The 15715-nt window shown below is 41.8% G+C and overlaps 1 protein-coding gene across 2 annotated transcripts in view; it reads left to right on the top strand.

The window, feature by feature from the left end:
- The window catches only part of ano10a (anoctamin 10a), a 139330-nt gene that overhangs the window by 101093 nt on the left and 22522 nt on the right, over positions 1–15715 (top strand). For both annotated transcript variants that reach the window (XM_068032575.1, XM_068032576.1), the window contains exon 10: positions 13718–13909. In XM_068032575.1, the coding sequence (XP_067888676.1) occupies positions 13718–13909 (192 nt within the window). The remainder of the gene's footprint in view (positions 1–13717; positions 13910–15715) is intronic.

The raw sequence follows: 15715 nt of genomic DNA, 5'->3' as shown, positions 1-15715 counted from the left end.
TGACCAGGTCACCGTGTTGGGGAAAACTCCCCTACTCTTCCTATAAATAATGCCATGGGATTTCTTGTGTTCCATCTGAGAGGGCAGACAGGGCCTTGGTTTAATGTCTTGTCTGAAAGATTGCACCTCTGACAATGCAGTACTCCCTCAGTACTAATCATTTAATACCTTAGTTAAAATAAAAACATAACATAAGAAATAGGAACAGGAGTAGACCATACCGCACCTTGAGCCTGCTCCACCATTCAATCAGATCATGGCTGATCTGATTGTGGCTCACCTGCACTTTCCGGTCTGCCCCCTTAACACTTGACTCCCTTGTCTATCAAAAATCTGTCTAACGCAGCCTTGAATGTATTCAATGACCCAGCCTCACTCCAGTAAAGGGGCATTAAACCCTCTCTCAAATTACAACAATAAAATACACCCATTTGTTGATATTACACACATTTTTATTTTCCTCTGCTTATGTTTAATATGGTGGCGTTAAATTTTGCACATATAAGCCATATTCACCCATGCCACCAGTTTTTCAACTCCAATGGCAACCAATGAAAGCAAAAGGTCATCTTTTCAGAAACAACCCTTTGTAAAGAACTCATCTTACAGTTCCCAATTTGCCTTATGTTACACTAACTTTATTTTAAAAAAATTCTAATCCCAAGACCGTTGCAGATGCTCCCAGACTCCGAACCTCTCTTCCCAATGCTCCCAGATGTCAGGCCCTCTCTGCCAATGATCTTGGATTCCAAGATTTGCCGTGAATGAGATCACAGGAGGTGCGCTTGCAAAGTGTTACATCTCATGCACACGTGCTGTTTGTCTTATCTTGTAGTCTTTGTGTCATTGCCCTTTCATTTTTTTTCTGTGATTGGCTCAAAATTGAAACTCAAATCAAAAGTGAAGAAGCAGGAAAGGTATGGGTCAAAATCATTGGGACGATGGAACACAGGAGGAATAGTGGTGCTTGGTTATTCTGCAAACAGCCAGTCTTGCTGTTAGTCACAATAATTGCCTGCTGCACACTGGGTGCAGCATCTCTCCCCAGGGCAGGTCTCTGGCTTTGGGCACCTCTGAGTATGCTAAGCCAAGACTACGCTCATAAGCATAAATCTTTGTTAGAAGTGTTTCGAACACAGTAAATGTTGGCACACAGGCATATTTTCTTGACAATTTTCTAATTTTTTGTTTTATGTTTAAAAAGCATGGGGGAATTTTGTGGGCGCTGCAAGAGCAGCTTTGGTGGCAGGCGGGGTGATTTAATTAGACATGATTTGTTTTTTTGGATTTCTGACGGAGAGTTTTGTAATCGCAATTAAGTCAGCGGCGTGTTTGTGGTAGTCCGGGATACCCCTCCCCCCCCGCCGCATGGTGGCAGCTTTGCATTAATTTCCATACCATAAATGCTCATTACCCTATACTTAGTTCACATTAAGTCGTACCTGCCAGAATATGTTAGCAGCGAACGGTATTCCCATTCTACCAGGTTCACATTCATTTAAAGGTGGCTTTGTGCAGTTGTGTCTGATGCCAATGTTTTTCTTGAACTCATCGACACAAGGAATGCCAAAATTGGAATGGATGTTGAGCTCCAGCTCAGCACCAGCAAGGGTGATTTTTTTTTCAGGCGATGGCAGGAAGGCATTGGGAAGGGGGGTGGGGTGAATGTAGGAGTAGGGGAGGGTAGCCGGTGAGGACAGGGTGGAGTCTCGGGTGGGTGGAGGAGGGCAATATTGAGGGTGTGTACTGGTTGTTATAAATGCTGAAGCTGGCTGTGGGAGTTGCAGGGGCTGGTGGGTTTATATGTGCTTGACAGTAAACTGATGGTCCTGAGTGGCCTAAAGGGAGGGATGGGTGCTGTTTATGTCAGGGTCCTGTGGGGTGAAATCGGGGTACTAGCTGACAGAGGGAATGGTCACAAGCAAAAATTTAAGGGGAGGTGGTGCTTGGGTGAAAACTTAAACTGAAAGCAAACCAAATCCAAATTGGAGTAAGTTTATTCTTTGGTTGCAATCATCACATGCTTCCTAAGGTTGCTGATCCTTATGGTGTGCAACACAGAATGATTTATTGACGTGTGGCTCATGGTGCTTCAGAGTGATGGCAGGTTCCATCAATGAAAGTCTGCCTGCCTCATGATCGCACGTGTCTACCGTGCCCATTGCCGCACTGTTAATTTGCATGTAAAATTGCGTGCAAAACAGGTAAAATGGTGGAAGCGCAAGTTCCGTCGACTTCACGTTCTGCCATCGGAAATCCCACGGGACGCCTAAAATCCCTGCCCACATTTCTAGGAAGTCATCAGGATAGTAGAGAGACCAGGATTAGTACTTTGGGTTAAAAACAAGAAATGCTGGAAATACTCAGCATGTCTGGCAGCATCTGTGGAGATAGAAGCAGAGTTAAGGTTTCAGGTCAGTGACCCTTCTTTAGAACTGGCAGATATTAACATAGAAACATAGAAAATAGGAGCAGGAGTAGGCCATTCGGCCCTTCGAGCCTGTTCCGCCATTCATTATGATCATGGCTGATCATCCAACTCAGTAACCTGTTCCCGCTTTCCCCCCATATCCTTTGATCCCTTTAAACCCAAGAGCTATATCTAATTCCTTCTTGAAAACATACAATGTTTTGGCCTCAACTGCTTTCTGTGGTAGTGAATTCCACAGGCTCACCACTCTCTGGGTGAAGAAATTTCTCCTCATCTCAGTCCTGAAAGATTTACCCCGTATCCTTAGACTATGACCCCTGGTTCTGGACTCCCCCACCATCGGGAACATCCTTCCTGCATCTACCCTGTCCAGTCCTGTTAAAATTTTATAGGTTTCTATGAGATCCCCCCCTCACTCTTCTGAACTCCAGCGAATACAATCCTAACCGACTCAATCTCTCCTCATATGTCAGTCCCACCATCCCAGGAATCAGTCTGGTAAACCTTCTCTGCACTCCCTCTATAGCAAGAACATCCTTCCTCAGGTAAGGAGACCAAAACTGCACACAGTATTCCAGGTGTGGCCTCACCAAGGCCCTGTATAATTGCAGCAAGAAATCCCTGCTCCTGTACTTGAATCCTCTCGCTATAAGGCCAACATACCATTTGCCTTTTTATCGCCTGTTGGACCTGCATGCTTACCTTCAGCGACTGGTGTACGAGAACACTCAGGTCTCGTTGCATATTCCATTCAGATAATCTGCCTTCCTGTTTTTGCTACCAAAGTGGATAACCTCACATTTATCCACATTATAACTGCATCTGCCATGCATTAGCCCACTCGCTCAACTTGTTCAAATCACCCTGAAGCCTCTCTGCATCCTCCTCACAACTCACCCTCCCACCCAGTTTTGTGTCATCTGCAAATTTGGAGATATTACATTTAGTTCCCTCATCTAAATCATTAATATATATTGTGAATAGCTGGGGTCCTAGCACCGATCCCTGCGGTACCCCACTAGTCACTGCCTGCCATTCGGAAAAAGACCCATTTATCCCTACTCTTTTTGTTTCCTGTCTGCCAACCAATTTTCTATCCATCGCAATACACTATCCCCAATCCCATGCGCTTTAATTTTACACGCTTATCTCTTATGTGGGACTTTGTCGAAAGCCTTCTAAAAGTCCAAATAAACCACATCCACTGGCTCCCCATCATCAACTCTACTAGTTACATCCTCGAAGAATTCTAGTAGATTTGTCCAGCATGATTTCCCTTTCGTAAATCCACGCTGACTCTGCCCGATTCTACCACTGTTCTCCGAGTGCTCTGCTATAAAATCTTTGATAATGGACACTAGAATTTTCCCCACTACCGATGTCAGGCTGACTGGTCTATAATTCCCTGCTTTCTCTCTACGCCTCCCTTTTTATTAGAAATGTAAAAGTTTTTAAGCAAGTAACGCTGGGGGTGGGGCAAGAGATAACTAAAGAGGTGTTGATGGGACAGGGTCACAGAGAATAACTGACCAGAAGGTCATGGAACAAAGGCAAACGGTATGTTACTGTTGTGCTGAAAGACAAAGTGTTAGTACATAAAGGGTGTGAATTGACTGTAAAGCACAAAGCACTGCAAGCACAAACATTAAAAAAAAAATTTTTTAAACAGAATCAGTGGGTAGGCATAGTAAAAACAAACTAACCAAACTAAAAAAAACTAAAATAAAATAACCAAAGAAAAAAGAAAAAAAGAAAAGATAACTCAACATAAAAAGGGGAGGGGGGGGGGTGGGTCCGTCAAGCTCTGAAACAATGTTCAGTCCGGCGGGCTATAGCATGCCTAATCGGTTTGATGAGATGCTGTTCCTCGAGCTTGCATTGATGTTTGCTGGAACACTGCAGCAATCCCAGGACAGAGATGTGAGCATGAGAGCAGGGGTGGTGTGTTGAAATGGCCAGCAACCGGAAGCTCGGGGTCATGCTTACGGACTGAGCGGAGGTGTTCCGTTTGGTTAGCTTGTTTCTACTGTGCCTACCCACTGTTTCTGCTTTAAAAAAAATTTTTTAATGGTTGTGGTTGGAGTACTTTGTGCTTTACAGTCAATTCACACCCTCTCTGTACTAACGCTTTGTCTTTCAGCACACCATTAACATACCGTTTGCCTTTGTTCCATGACCTTCTGGTCGGTTATTCTCTGTGACCTTGTCCTATCAACACCTCTTTAGTTATCTCTTGCCCCACCCCGCTTTACTTGCTTAAAACCTTTCTAATATCTGCCAGTTCTGAAGAAGGGTCACTGACCTGAAACGTTAACTCTGCTTCTCTCTCCACAGATGCTGCCAGACCTGCTGAGTATTTCCAGCATTTCTTGTTTTTATTTCAGATTTCCAGCATCTGCAGCATTTTGCTTTTATTTTATTTTAGTACTTTTGATTGGTTGACTTTTCTTTTTGCTGATTGATGGAGTGAGTAGAGAGAGAAACTATTTTCTCTGGATCGGGGAAGAACAGAGTTATAGCCTTAAAATTAGAACTAGACCATACGGGATGATGACAGGAAGCATGTCTTTACACAAACGTTGGTGGAAATCTGGAATTTGCTCCTCCAAAAATCTGTTGAGCTTGGGTGTCAATTGAAAATTTCAAAACTAAGTTTGATATATTTTTGTTAGGCAATGATATTAAAGGCTAGAGAACCAAGGCGAGGAAGTGGCATGAAGATGCAGCTGAGCCACTGAATGATGGAACTGGCTCAAGGGACTGAATAGCCTACTCCTGTTCTTATTTTGTTTTAAGTTGCTAGCTGTTACTGACAGCCAATTTTGTTTGAACTTTGCTGTTTGCTAGTAGCTAAGTGATATGTTCCATACGTGTTACTGATCTATGTATTTTAAATATGAAATTTGAACCTATTGGGTGCAGCGTTGCACAAACATTTGCATGTTAAAAACGTAATGCTCGAGGTGCTACAGATACAGACATGCAAAATATGCAAGACTTTTTATTTACATCTGGATTTGGGTTGCTATGCTACACTTATTTTTGTTGGGAGAAGCAGTGTAGACATTGCAACATCGGGTTGCTGAATCTCGGCAAGTACATGTGGAGTACTAGATTTTGGCTACCCTTGACCCCACCCCCTCCTGTTTCCCATCTATATGTACTGCCCCTTTGTGAAATCAACTGAAAACACAGCATCAATTTGCACATGTACACTGATGTTCCACCTCACCACCACCTCCCTTGATCCCTCCAATATCTCTGAATTGTCAGACTGCTTAATCACTCCGTCATTGGCGGCTGTGCCCTCAACTGCGTAGGCCCCAGGCTCTGAATTCCTTCCCTAAACCCCTCTGCCTCTCTACCTTGCTTTCCTCCTTTAAGAGACTCCCTGTCTGTTTGGCCAAGCTTTTGGCCATCTGCTCTAATATCACTTTATATCTGGCTCAATGTCAAAATTTGACTGATGACGCTTCTGTGAAATGTCTTGAGATATATTATTACGTTAAAAGGTTCTATATAAATACGAGTTTTTGTTTACAACTTGGAGGACTGCCTGCATCTCCATGGTTGTGTATGCTCGTGGCTTGATGCATACAATACAAGCCAAAATGCCATACTATGGCTGGCCAAATAATTTGGTTTCTGTAACTGAGGTATCTTAACCCAAGTTGATCTTGCTGTCATAAACTGATTATTTGTCTGGAATCACTGGCATTCTCTCCCTAAATCCAACCGCGTTGCCACTTCTTCTTATCCTCTTCTAAGACCCTCCTTAAAACCCACATCTTTTACTAAGCTTTTTGTCATCTGTTGCTAACCTCTCCTCCTTTAGCTCAACATATATTATTAATTGTATTCAATTGTATGCAAGATGATGGGTATTAACTGGAGTTTCACTTGAGCACGTATAAATAGATACAGATTTAAACTGAGGCTGTTGGTTTAGGAGGGGAATGCTTGTGATGTGTAATTCTGTAAATATAAAGGTGTGTGTAAAGATTGGCTCCAGTTCTTTCCTTCACCAACTGGCTTTCTGGAATAGAACATCTTCCGCCCCTGTGAAACTCCTTTGGATGTTTTGTTTATGTTAGTGCTATATAAATGCTAGTCATAGTGTGAACTGTCATGTAGTTTGTTTTAAACTGTTCATTCAGGGAATATGGTCTCTCTGGTAACTTTATTGCCCATCCTTAATTGCCCTTAAGGTGGTGGTGAGCAGCTGCATTGAACCACTGTAGTGTAGGTACACCAAGAGTGCTGTTAGGGTGGGATTTCGAGGATTTTGATTCAGCCACGATGGAGGAACAGCATTATATTTCCAAGTCAGGATGGTGTGAGACTTGGAGGGGAACTTGCAGGTGGTGGTGTTCCCATGTACCTGCTGTCCTTGATCTTCTAGGTGGTAGAGGTCATGGGTTTAGAAGTTGCTGTTGAAGGAGCCTCGGCGAGTTGTTGCAGTGTGTCTTGTAGATGGTACACATTGCTGCTACCATGCCAGTGGTGAAGGGAGTGAATGCTTAAGGTGGTGGGTGGGGTGCCGATTAAATGAGTTGTTTTGTCCTGGACGATGTCAAGCTTCCTGAGTGGTGTTGGAGTTGTGTTCATCCAGGCAAGTGTAGAGTATTTCATCACACTCCTGATTTGTGCTTTGTAGATGATAGACAGATTTTGGGGAGTCAGGACGTGGGTTACTCGATGTAGAATTCCCAACCTGTGACCTACTCTTGTAGCCACAGTATTGATGTTGCTAGTTCTGTTAAATTTCTGATCAGTGGTAACCCCCAGAATGTTGATAAGGGATTTAGTGAGGTAATGTCGTTGAACGTCAATGGGAGAGTGTTACAAGTGCTTCTATATCTTTAAGTTCTTTTTGAGGACTTGCGTATTTTAGAGCTGGGCATTGGTTTATTTTGGGAAAACTGTAAAGACTCCATGAATGGGTTTTTACCAGGGTCACTGAGAGGTCTGGCTTTTGTTACGAGTGTTTCCATTTTTTTTGTTAAATTTTGAGAATTTGTGTTTTAAAAATGAAAAGGAACTTTGGGTGTTTTTTTTTAAAGAAAAGGGACACCAGAACGTTTGGACTGAGGTTAAAAGGGAACTTTAATATTTCAGTCTGTGTATTTATGCTTTACTTCATTACTGGGTAAGACTTGTTTTATAATCTGATAATTTTGTTGTTTTATTCTGGGGAAAAATGGAGTCTATGATATGGTAAATCAGTAAGTGGGGAAGAAATTTAAATATATGCTGTAACCTGTGGAGAAGTGGAACGAGAATAAACAGTGCACTCCTCCAGCCTCGGTCATAACAAGAAGGCTAGATTGTCTCTTGTTTGTGCTGGTCACTGCCTGAAACTTGTGTAACACGCATGTTCCTTGCCACTTATCAGCCCATGTTTCTACCTGCTTCTACCCGAAGGGTTGTTTTCTGAAACAATCAAATTCCATCAGTAGCATATGATATTACTTTTCAAATAGAATCATAATTCCATAACCACAAGTATCATATTTCTGGCAAATAAGGCAATGGCATGTTTTTTCACGTTTCCTTTGCCTTCCTAGTGACAAATCTTCTGTGGCCCAGGTCCATATCAGTTGCTGGAGCATGTCTGCAATATTTCATATGCGTTTAGTCAGGACAGCTGAAAAAACAATCTTCTGATTCTAAGAATCTGATGGTTTTATGACCGTGAAACTGTTGGAAATAGAACATCTTGCAGTTATGTTTTTTGTTTCAGATTTCTCTCACTGTGTTGTAGCTTTAGATTGGTTCTGTTGTAAAATGCAGGATAGATTGATGTGTGGTCTATTATGTATATGTTTTTCCTTCCCTTTTCTATCCCTTGGGACATTTTACTACATTAAAGGCACTATATAAATGCAAGTTGTTTCTCAGTCCCTCTTTTCGTCCTGGCTCAGTCCCCCGTTGCCTCTCAGTCCCCCTCTCATAGTTATCGGAAAAAGCTCTGTCCCATAGCCCAGTGTCAGAGTCACCGTCACTCCAGTTAACTACATGTCACAACAGTGCTCATCAGTAAGTTCAAATATATTTTCAGCTTTTTTCCCTCAGGAATCTGGTATGACAACTCAATTTATTTAAAAAAAAGACTTAGAAATGAAAGTGAAGTTAGTGATCTTTAAAAGGATACCTTTTATGATTTAGATTCCTGATTCAGAAGATAGACATAGATGAAGAAAACCTTACAGCCCATCCCAGCTCATCTGTGCAGAAAGGTTATGAGGTTAGATTGCACAGACTAGGCTTGTATTCCCTTAAGTATAGAAGATTAAGGGGTGATCTAAATGAGGGAGTCTAAAGGATTTGACAGGATAGACCGAGAGAAACTATTTCCTCTGGGGGAATCGTGGCAGTTCAGGCGTGCTATCTGGAAGTGCTTCAAACAAAGGTAGTGGAAATGCAGAACACCCCCGCCCCCAAAAAGCTGTTGAGGCTGGCGGTCAATTAACAATTTTAAAACTGAAAATGATACATTTTTGTTAGGCGAGGGTATTCAGGGCTGCAGCAACAAGGCAAGTAAATAGAGTTAAGGTGCAGGCCATCTGATGATCTGATTGAATGGGGGAATAGGCTTGAGGGGCTGAATAACCTCCTCCTGTTCCTATGCTCCTAAAGTATCAAGTTGAGTGGTATACTGTCCTATTTTATTTCACATTTGCAATTGGAAAAACAGATCCCTTTTTATCATAGACTTGTTTATTCAGTTGAATTTGATGGGACGTTGTGCAGATACATGGCCTATTTAAAGGTGACAGTGTAAATAGATAAGGTCCTAAAAATGTAAATGGGTTCCTGGGTTTTGAAAGAAAGATTTACATTGCTATAGAGCCTTTCACAACCTCGTGACGTCCCAAAGCACTTAATAGCCAAAAGTGACTGTACTTTTGAAGTAATGTAAGAAACATGGCAGCCAGTTTGCGGCACAGCAAGCTCCCACAAACAGCAATGTGATAATGACTAGATAATCTGTTTTTGTGATGTTGATTCAGGGATAAATATTGGCCAGGCCACTAGGGAGAACTCCCTACATTTCTTCAGAACAGTGCCATGGGATCTTTTAGATCCACCTGCAAGGGCAGATGGGGCCTTGGTTTAATGCCTCATCCGAAAAACTGCACCTCCGACTGTGCAGTACTGGGAGCATTAGCCTACATTTTGTGCTGAAATCTCTGGACAGGAGTCTGTGGGACTTGAACCCATAACCTTCTGACTCGAAGTAAGAGTGCTGTCTACTGAGCCAGGGGGCCCATAGTATAAAAGCAAGGAGGGGATGTTGAGCTTGTGCTGGGCCTTAACCTTCAGTTGGAGTATTGTGTGCAGTTTTGGCCACTGTGTTGTAGACCAAGAAATAAAAACAAAGAGAAAGTGCAGCATAGATTTGTTAGGATTTTACCAGGGATGAGAAATTAGATTCACAGGGAGACTTGAGAATTTGGGTCATTTTTCACTGGGCTGACGTCGTTATGGAATAACTTAATGGAGACCTGATAGACTCTGAAGGGTCAAGTAATTGAGTTTATCACATGTTTATAATCATCATAAATTTGAGATAATCATGAAAGTAAATATTGGAGACAAATTATTTGCACAAGAGGGCACTTAAGAATGGGGAAATCTCTGCCACAAGAAGTTATTGAGTTTGTGCCCATAAGTTCTTTTTAAAAGGGGATTAGTTCATTACAACAACAATGACTTGTATTTTTATAGTGCCTTTAATCTAATAAAATGTCTCAAGGCACTTTGCAGCAACCTTTTAAAGCAAAATTTGACATTGAGCCACACGGTAATATTAGGGTAGATGAGCAATAGCTTGGTTGAAGTGGTAGGTTTTAAGGAAGGCCTTAAAGGAGGAAAGCAAGGGGGAAAGCTGTAGGGAGGGGATTTGAGTGCTTAGGGTCTAGAAAGCTGAAGGCACAGCCACCAATAGTGGAGCGATTAAAATCAGCGATGCTTAAGAGGCAAAAATTATTGAAGCGAAGAGGTCTCTGAGGGTTCTGGGGTTAGAGAAGATTACAGAGATGGGAGCGGCAAGGCCATGGAGGGAGTCATAAACCAGAGTGAGAATTTTAAAATTGAGGCATTTATTAACCGGTCAATCAATGTAGGTTAGTGAGGACAGGGGTGATGGGTGAATGGAACTTGGGACTTGGTGCATGTTAGGAAACGGGTAGCAGTTTTGGATGACCAACTTTCCGGAGGGCCGAACATGGGAGGCGGGCCAGGAGTATGTTGGAATAGTCAAGTCCAAAGGTATACTTAAATAAGAGGAATATTGAACAGTATGAATAGGAAAATGCGAGTTAACCTGATGGCTTGCGGGGGAAAAAAACAGATGCAGACATGATGGGTCAATTGGCCTCTTTCTGTGCTGTGACATTTTTTACCCTTCTATAGACAGGTCAGGCTCTTCATACTTGTACATTATGCTTCCAACATTATTTTTTTCTTTATGAAAATATATTTTATTCATTGTATCACTTATTTTCAAAAAGGTTAGCGCTGAGGAATAGAATACATCATAGACACAGAATGTTCAGTGCAAGTTCTCTTCTGCATTGCCCCATCAAGTACTTTCCCAGGTCATATATAGTAGGGTTAGATACAGGTAAAAGTCACTCTACGCTGCTTCATCAAGGTCAGATACAACATGACTCTGATCACGCTAAAACATTATCCACAATCTACTATCAAGCATTCTCATTAGTTGGTGAGAAGCTATCTCTACTCTGCTGCAACTCTGGTTCAACCCCAGTCTTGGAAGGGCATCCATTCTGCAGCCTCCTCTCCATCCCACCCCATTTACTATTCCAGTTGCCCAGCCCGATCTCTCAGATTACCAGTTGGTGTCAAATTTGGTGAAAGTTTTGTGCTGAGGGCCGCTGCCCAATGGGAACTGCTTTTAAGACTGATGACTGGACTCCCTTTACATAAGACCCTAGCACTCAGCAGAAAGAGGAAATTAGTTCCGTTTTCTGACCTAAAATAAAAACAATGTGTGTACATTCAATATGTTGGCTTCTCTCTCTGGCAAGGACCCGGCACCTCTTTCATTAGGTTTTTAAGTGACTTTCAGTGGGTAGGAGATAAAGACTGATTAAATCAACAGGTTTCATAATTATCTGCAATAGGAAAAATTTGATGGATCAACTGAACTCCAGAATAAATATTACCACAGTGTTGAGCAATTAAGGTTATGCAAGCACATTTTGTAGTTTCCAAAAGCATTCATAAACATTTCATCTAGGGGTGTCATTCTTCTTTTATCACTGTTTCTATAAAGTAGTCAAAGCCAAAGATAACTATAACCCTTATCTTCAAGCGATTAGGTGCCCACAAATCTTGCCTCTATACTTTAACATATGTTGACTCTATAATTTATGTTTTACATTGCTCAATTCATGCTACTGCTCATGGTCAAAGCTAACTTGTACGGCTTTTGTCTTCCAATTTAAATTTCGCAAACCCCAGTCATTAGAAATAGCATCAGGTGCTGTAAAAATTCAGCCCAAAAAATTCAAACTAGACAAACCAGCAAATAATATAAGTGCAAGTAAGATTGAGTCCATCTGTGCTGCAAAGGCCAGATTGCCAGAGTTTGGAACTCTTGGGCTACATTTTCTTCCTTTTTCAAATGGTTGAGCTTTGATAAGTGCAGATGAGCAGAGAGAGACCATTGTGGCTATTTACACAAATCCTTAAAAGATGGCAGGGCAAGTTGGCAAGTTAACATTAAAAAAGCATATGGATTATAAAAATAAAGTGCTGGAAATACTCAACAGGTCCGGTCCGAAGATGAAAGGTCACAGACCTGAAGTGTTAACGCTGTTTCTCTCTCCACAGATGTTGCGAGTTCGGAAGAAGAGTTAACGTTTCAGATGTGTGACCTTTCATCTGATAACCAGACCTGCTGAGTATTTCCAGCACTTTGTTTTTATTTCAGATTTCCAGCAGCTGCAGTATTTTGCTTATATTTAAGCCTGTGGGTTACTTGGGTTTATAAATAGAGACCTAGATTATAAAAGAGAAAAGATCATGCTAGGACTTTATAAATCACTGGTTAGGCCTCAGCTGGAATAACCTAGACAATTGTAGGCAGCACACTTCAGGAAAGATGTAAGAAAGGGTACAGAGGAGGTTGACCAGGGATGAGGGTCTTCAGTTATGAGGAGAGATTGGATCTTCTTGGAACAGCGAAGGTTAAGAAGTGATCTAATAGAGATTTCAAGATGATGAGGGGTTTTGATATAAAGAAAAACTATTCCTTCTGGGTCAATGACTAAAGGTAATAGATTTAAAATCATTGGCAAAAGATCTAGAGGGACAATGACTTTTTTTCAGAGTTGTTGGGATCTGGAGTGGCGTACTTGAAACGGTGGTGGAAGCTGATTCCATAAATCATTTTAAAAGGAAGTTGGACAAATACTTCAAGATGAGGAATGTACAGAATTACAGACAAGAAGCTGGGATGTGGAACTAAGCACAACTGCCCTTTCAAAGAACCATGATGGGCTGAATGACCACTTCCTGTGCTTTAAGTTTTGTGATGCTATGAAATCTCAAAGCTCAATAATCCCCATGTCGTTCCTCAAGCCCAGCACTGTGTATTCTTCCTAAGGTCACATTTTTGAGATATTTTCTTTGAGGTATCGTTCAGTGAGTAGTGCTGTTGCCTCTGAGTTAGAAGATTATTGCTTCAAATCCCACTCCAGAGACTTGAGCACAAAATCTAGGCTGACACTCCGTGTAGTTCCGCAGGATGCTGCACTGTCAGAAGTGTCTCCTTTCAGATGAGACATGAAACTGAGACCCTGTCTGACCTGTCGGGTTGGTGCAAAAGATCCCACTGCACTACTTTGAAGAAGAGCGAGGAAGTTCTCCCCGGTGTCCTGGCCCATATTTGTCCCTCAACAGAATCTAACAATTTAACTCATTTCTGTTTTATGGAAGCTTGCTGTGTGCAAATTGGCTGAAGTGTTTCCTGCATTACAACAGTGACCATACTTTAAAGGTACTCCATTGGCTGTAAAGCACTTGGGGATATCCTGAGGCCATCTGCAGCTCCGACAGTGTCGTGCTCCCTCTGTACTGCACTGGAAGTGTCAGCCTAGATTATGTGCTCGACTCTCTGGAGTGGGACGTGTGAACTCTTCTGACTTGGAGACGAATGTGTTAGCTACTGAGGTACAGCTGACAGTTCTTTCGTTTGCGTTTTGTTTTAAAATTGAGAATTTTAAAATTTGTTTCTTTTTTTTTCTCTCGTAGGGAACTTTTGATGATTACTTGGAACTGTTTCAGCAGTTTGGCTATGTCAGTCTTTTCTCGTGTGTCTACCCTCTGGCAGCTATATTGGCAATTTTGAACAACGTCACAGAAGTCTTCTCCGATGCCCTGAAAATGTGTTATGTCTTCAAACGTCCGTTCTCAGAGCCTGCAGCTGACATAGGTGTCTGGCTGGTAAGCAGGGCTCTTGCCTGTTTGTTTACATTTCAACTTGAGAGCACCTTGCTACTTAAATGAGAAAAAAATTGAACAATCATTACTGTCCGATGACAGCCTCCATTTTCTTTCTTGTTCAATCTCTGCACATATAGTACCCGTTTTCTACCATAAGGAAATCTCATTAACTTTTGTAGAGCATTTTCCTACATTACAGAATCACAGCCTTGTACATACATCTTCAGTCTGAGATTCTCTTGGGGTTCCTTTTTGATCTCTCATCAACGTTCTCTTCGATATCTGAGAAGGCATTTCTCCGGTATGTTCCAAAATGGTGGTTCTGTGTTTCTATTGCAATATTTTGACCAGATCATTTTCATGGAATGATCCAGTGTTCCGAGCACAGAAAATATCGATCTCAGTCTTCAATATACTCATTGACTGAGCAACCACAGCCCTTTGGGGTAGAAAATTCTAAAGATTCACAACCTTCTGAGTGGAGAAATTTCATCCTAAATGGCCGACCCCTTATCCTGAGACTGTGCTCCCTAGTTCTAGACTCTCCAGTCAGGTGAAATGGCCTCTCTACATCTACCCTATCAATCCCTTTCAGAATCTTAAAGGTTTCAATGAGGTCAACTCTCATTCTTCTAAACTCCAGAGAATATAGGCCCATTCTACTCAATTTCTGCTCTTTGGACAATCCTCTCCCCCCAGGAATCAATGATTCAGTACCAGAGTTCTTATTTTGGTTATGGCTGTGTAAATTAATTATGTAATTTGGGTTAGTACTGTTGGCCCAGATTTTGTTATCAGTGCTAAAGGGATGGAGCTCACCATTCACCTTGCTGACAGCTGTCCACAAAGGGCTTTAGAGGGGAGACTTGCTCTGATTTGGCATCTGATTCACGCGGACTCCTCGATGGGGCCTCTGTGAGCAGGGCAAGTATCAGCAAAGCTCTTCAACTGAGACACGCGGCATCAAAGCAGGAAGTATAAATTAGAAATTAAATCTATGTACCGAAAGTGGAATAAAGGTTGGGAAAGATAGATGGGATTAGGAGAGAGAAAAGAGACAGATCGAAGAAGTTCAAAAAAAAAAAAAAAAGTTTTTAAAATCTCCAACACTGCTGAGGGAATGAGACTCCACAGTTGTAAAATTAAAATTTCAGGGCCAGATAGAGATCTATCTACTTTGAAATGTACCAACCCTAACTTTTTATGGTGTCTTTAGTGGGGAGCTAGTGGGCAAATGCCCCAAGTTCACACCATTGCATGTCTTTCAATACTGAGTTTGTCAGCGAGCACAGTTACAGAGCGACCTGTGGAGGAGTGGGCTATCTCTGAGAGCAATTTCCAGCTTTTCATTTTTAAATACATGTGTGGGTGCCAGAAGTTGCTGTCCAATTTATTTTGTAAAAACGGTGAGTTTCTGTTAGCTTCACCATTATTCCTATCTCAAAATCTTGGCCAATGTATTATGGTGTACGGTTTAAATCAGACGTATGTACCATTGGATTGACTTGTTTGGACAACAGTTAACTTCAAAAAGAAAGTGCAGTATGATGATCTGCAATGATACAGTATCTTTAATGTAGTAAAACATCGAAAGGCGCGTCACAAGAGCGCGATCAGGAAAAATTTGACCAAGGCATGTAAGAATATATTAAAGCAGGTGACCAAAAGCCTCTGTGATCCTCCTCTCAGAGGAGGAGAGAGAGCTAGAGAAGTAAAATAATGGGAGTGAGGAATTGCTGTGATGAAAGTAGAATGTGCCAGGGTCCAAGCTATAGGTACAGCATTTCTTAAACATTTCCAACTTTA

This window comes from Heterodontus francisci, chromosome 5, assembly GCF_036365525.1.
Source record: "Heterodontus francisci isolate sHetFra1 chromosome 5, sHetFra1.hap1, whole genome shotgun sequence".
NCBI classification, from domain to species: domain Eukaryota; kingdom Metazoa; phylum Chordata; class Chondrichthyes; order Heterodontiformes; family Heterodontidae; genus Heterodontus; species Heterodontus francisci.
This window is presented reverse-complemented; position numbering and strand designations above follow the sequence as displayed.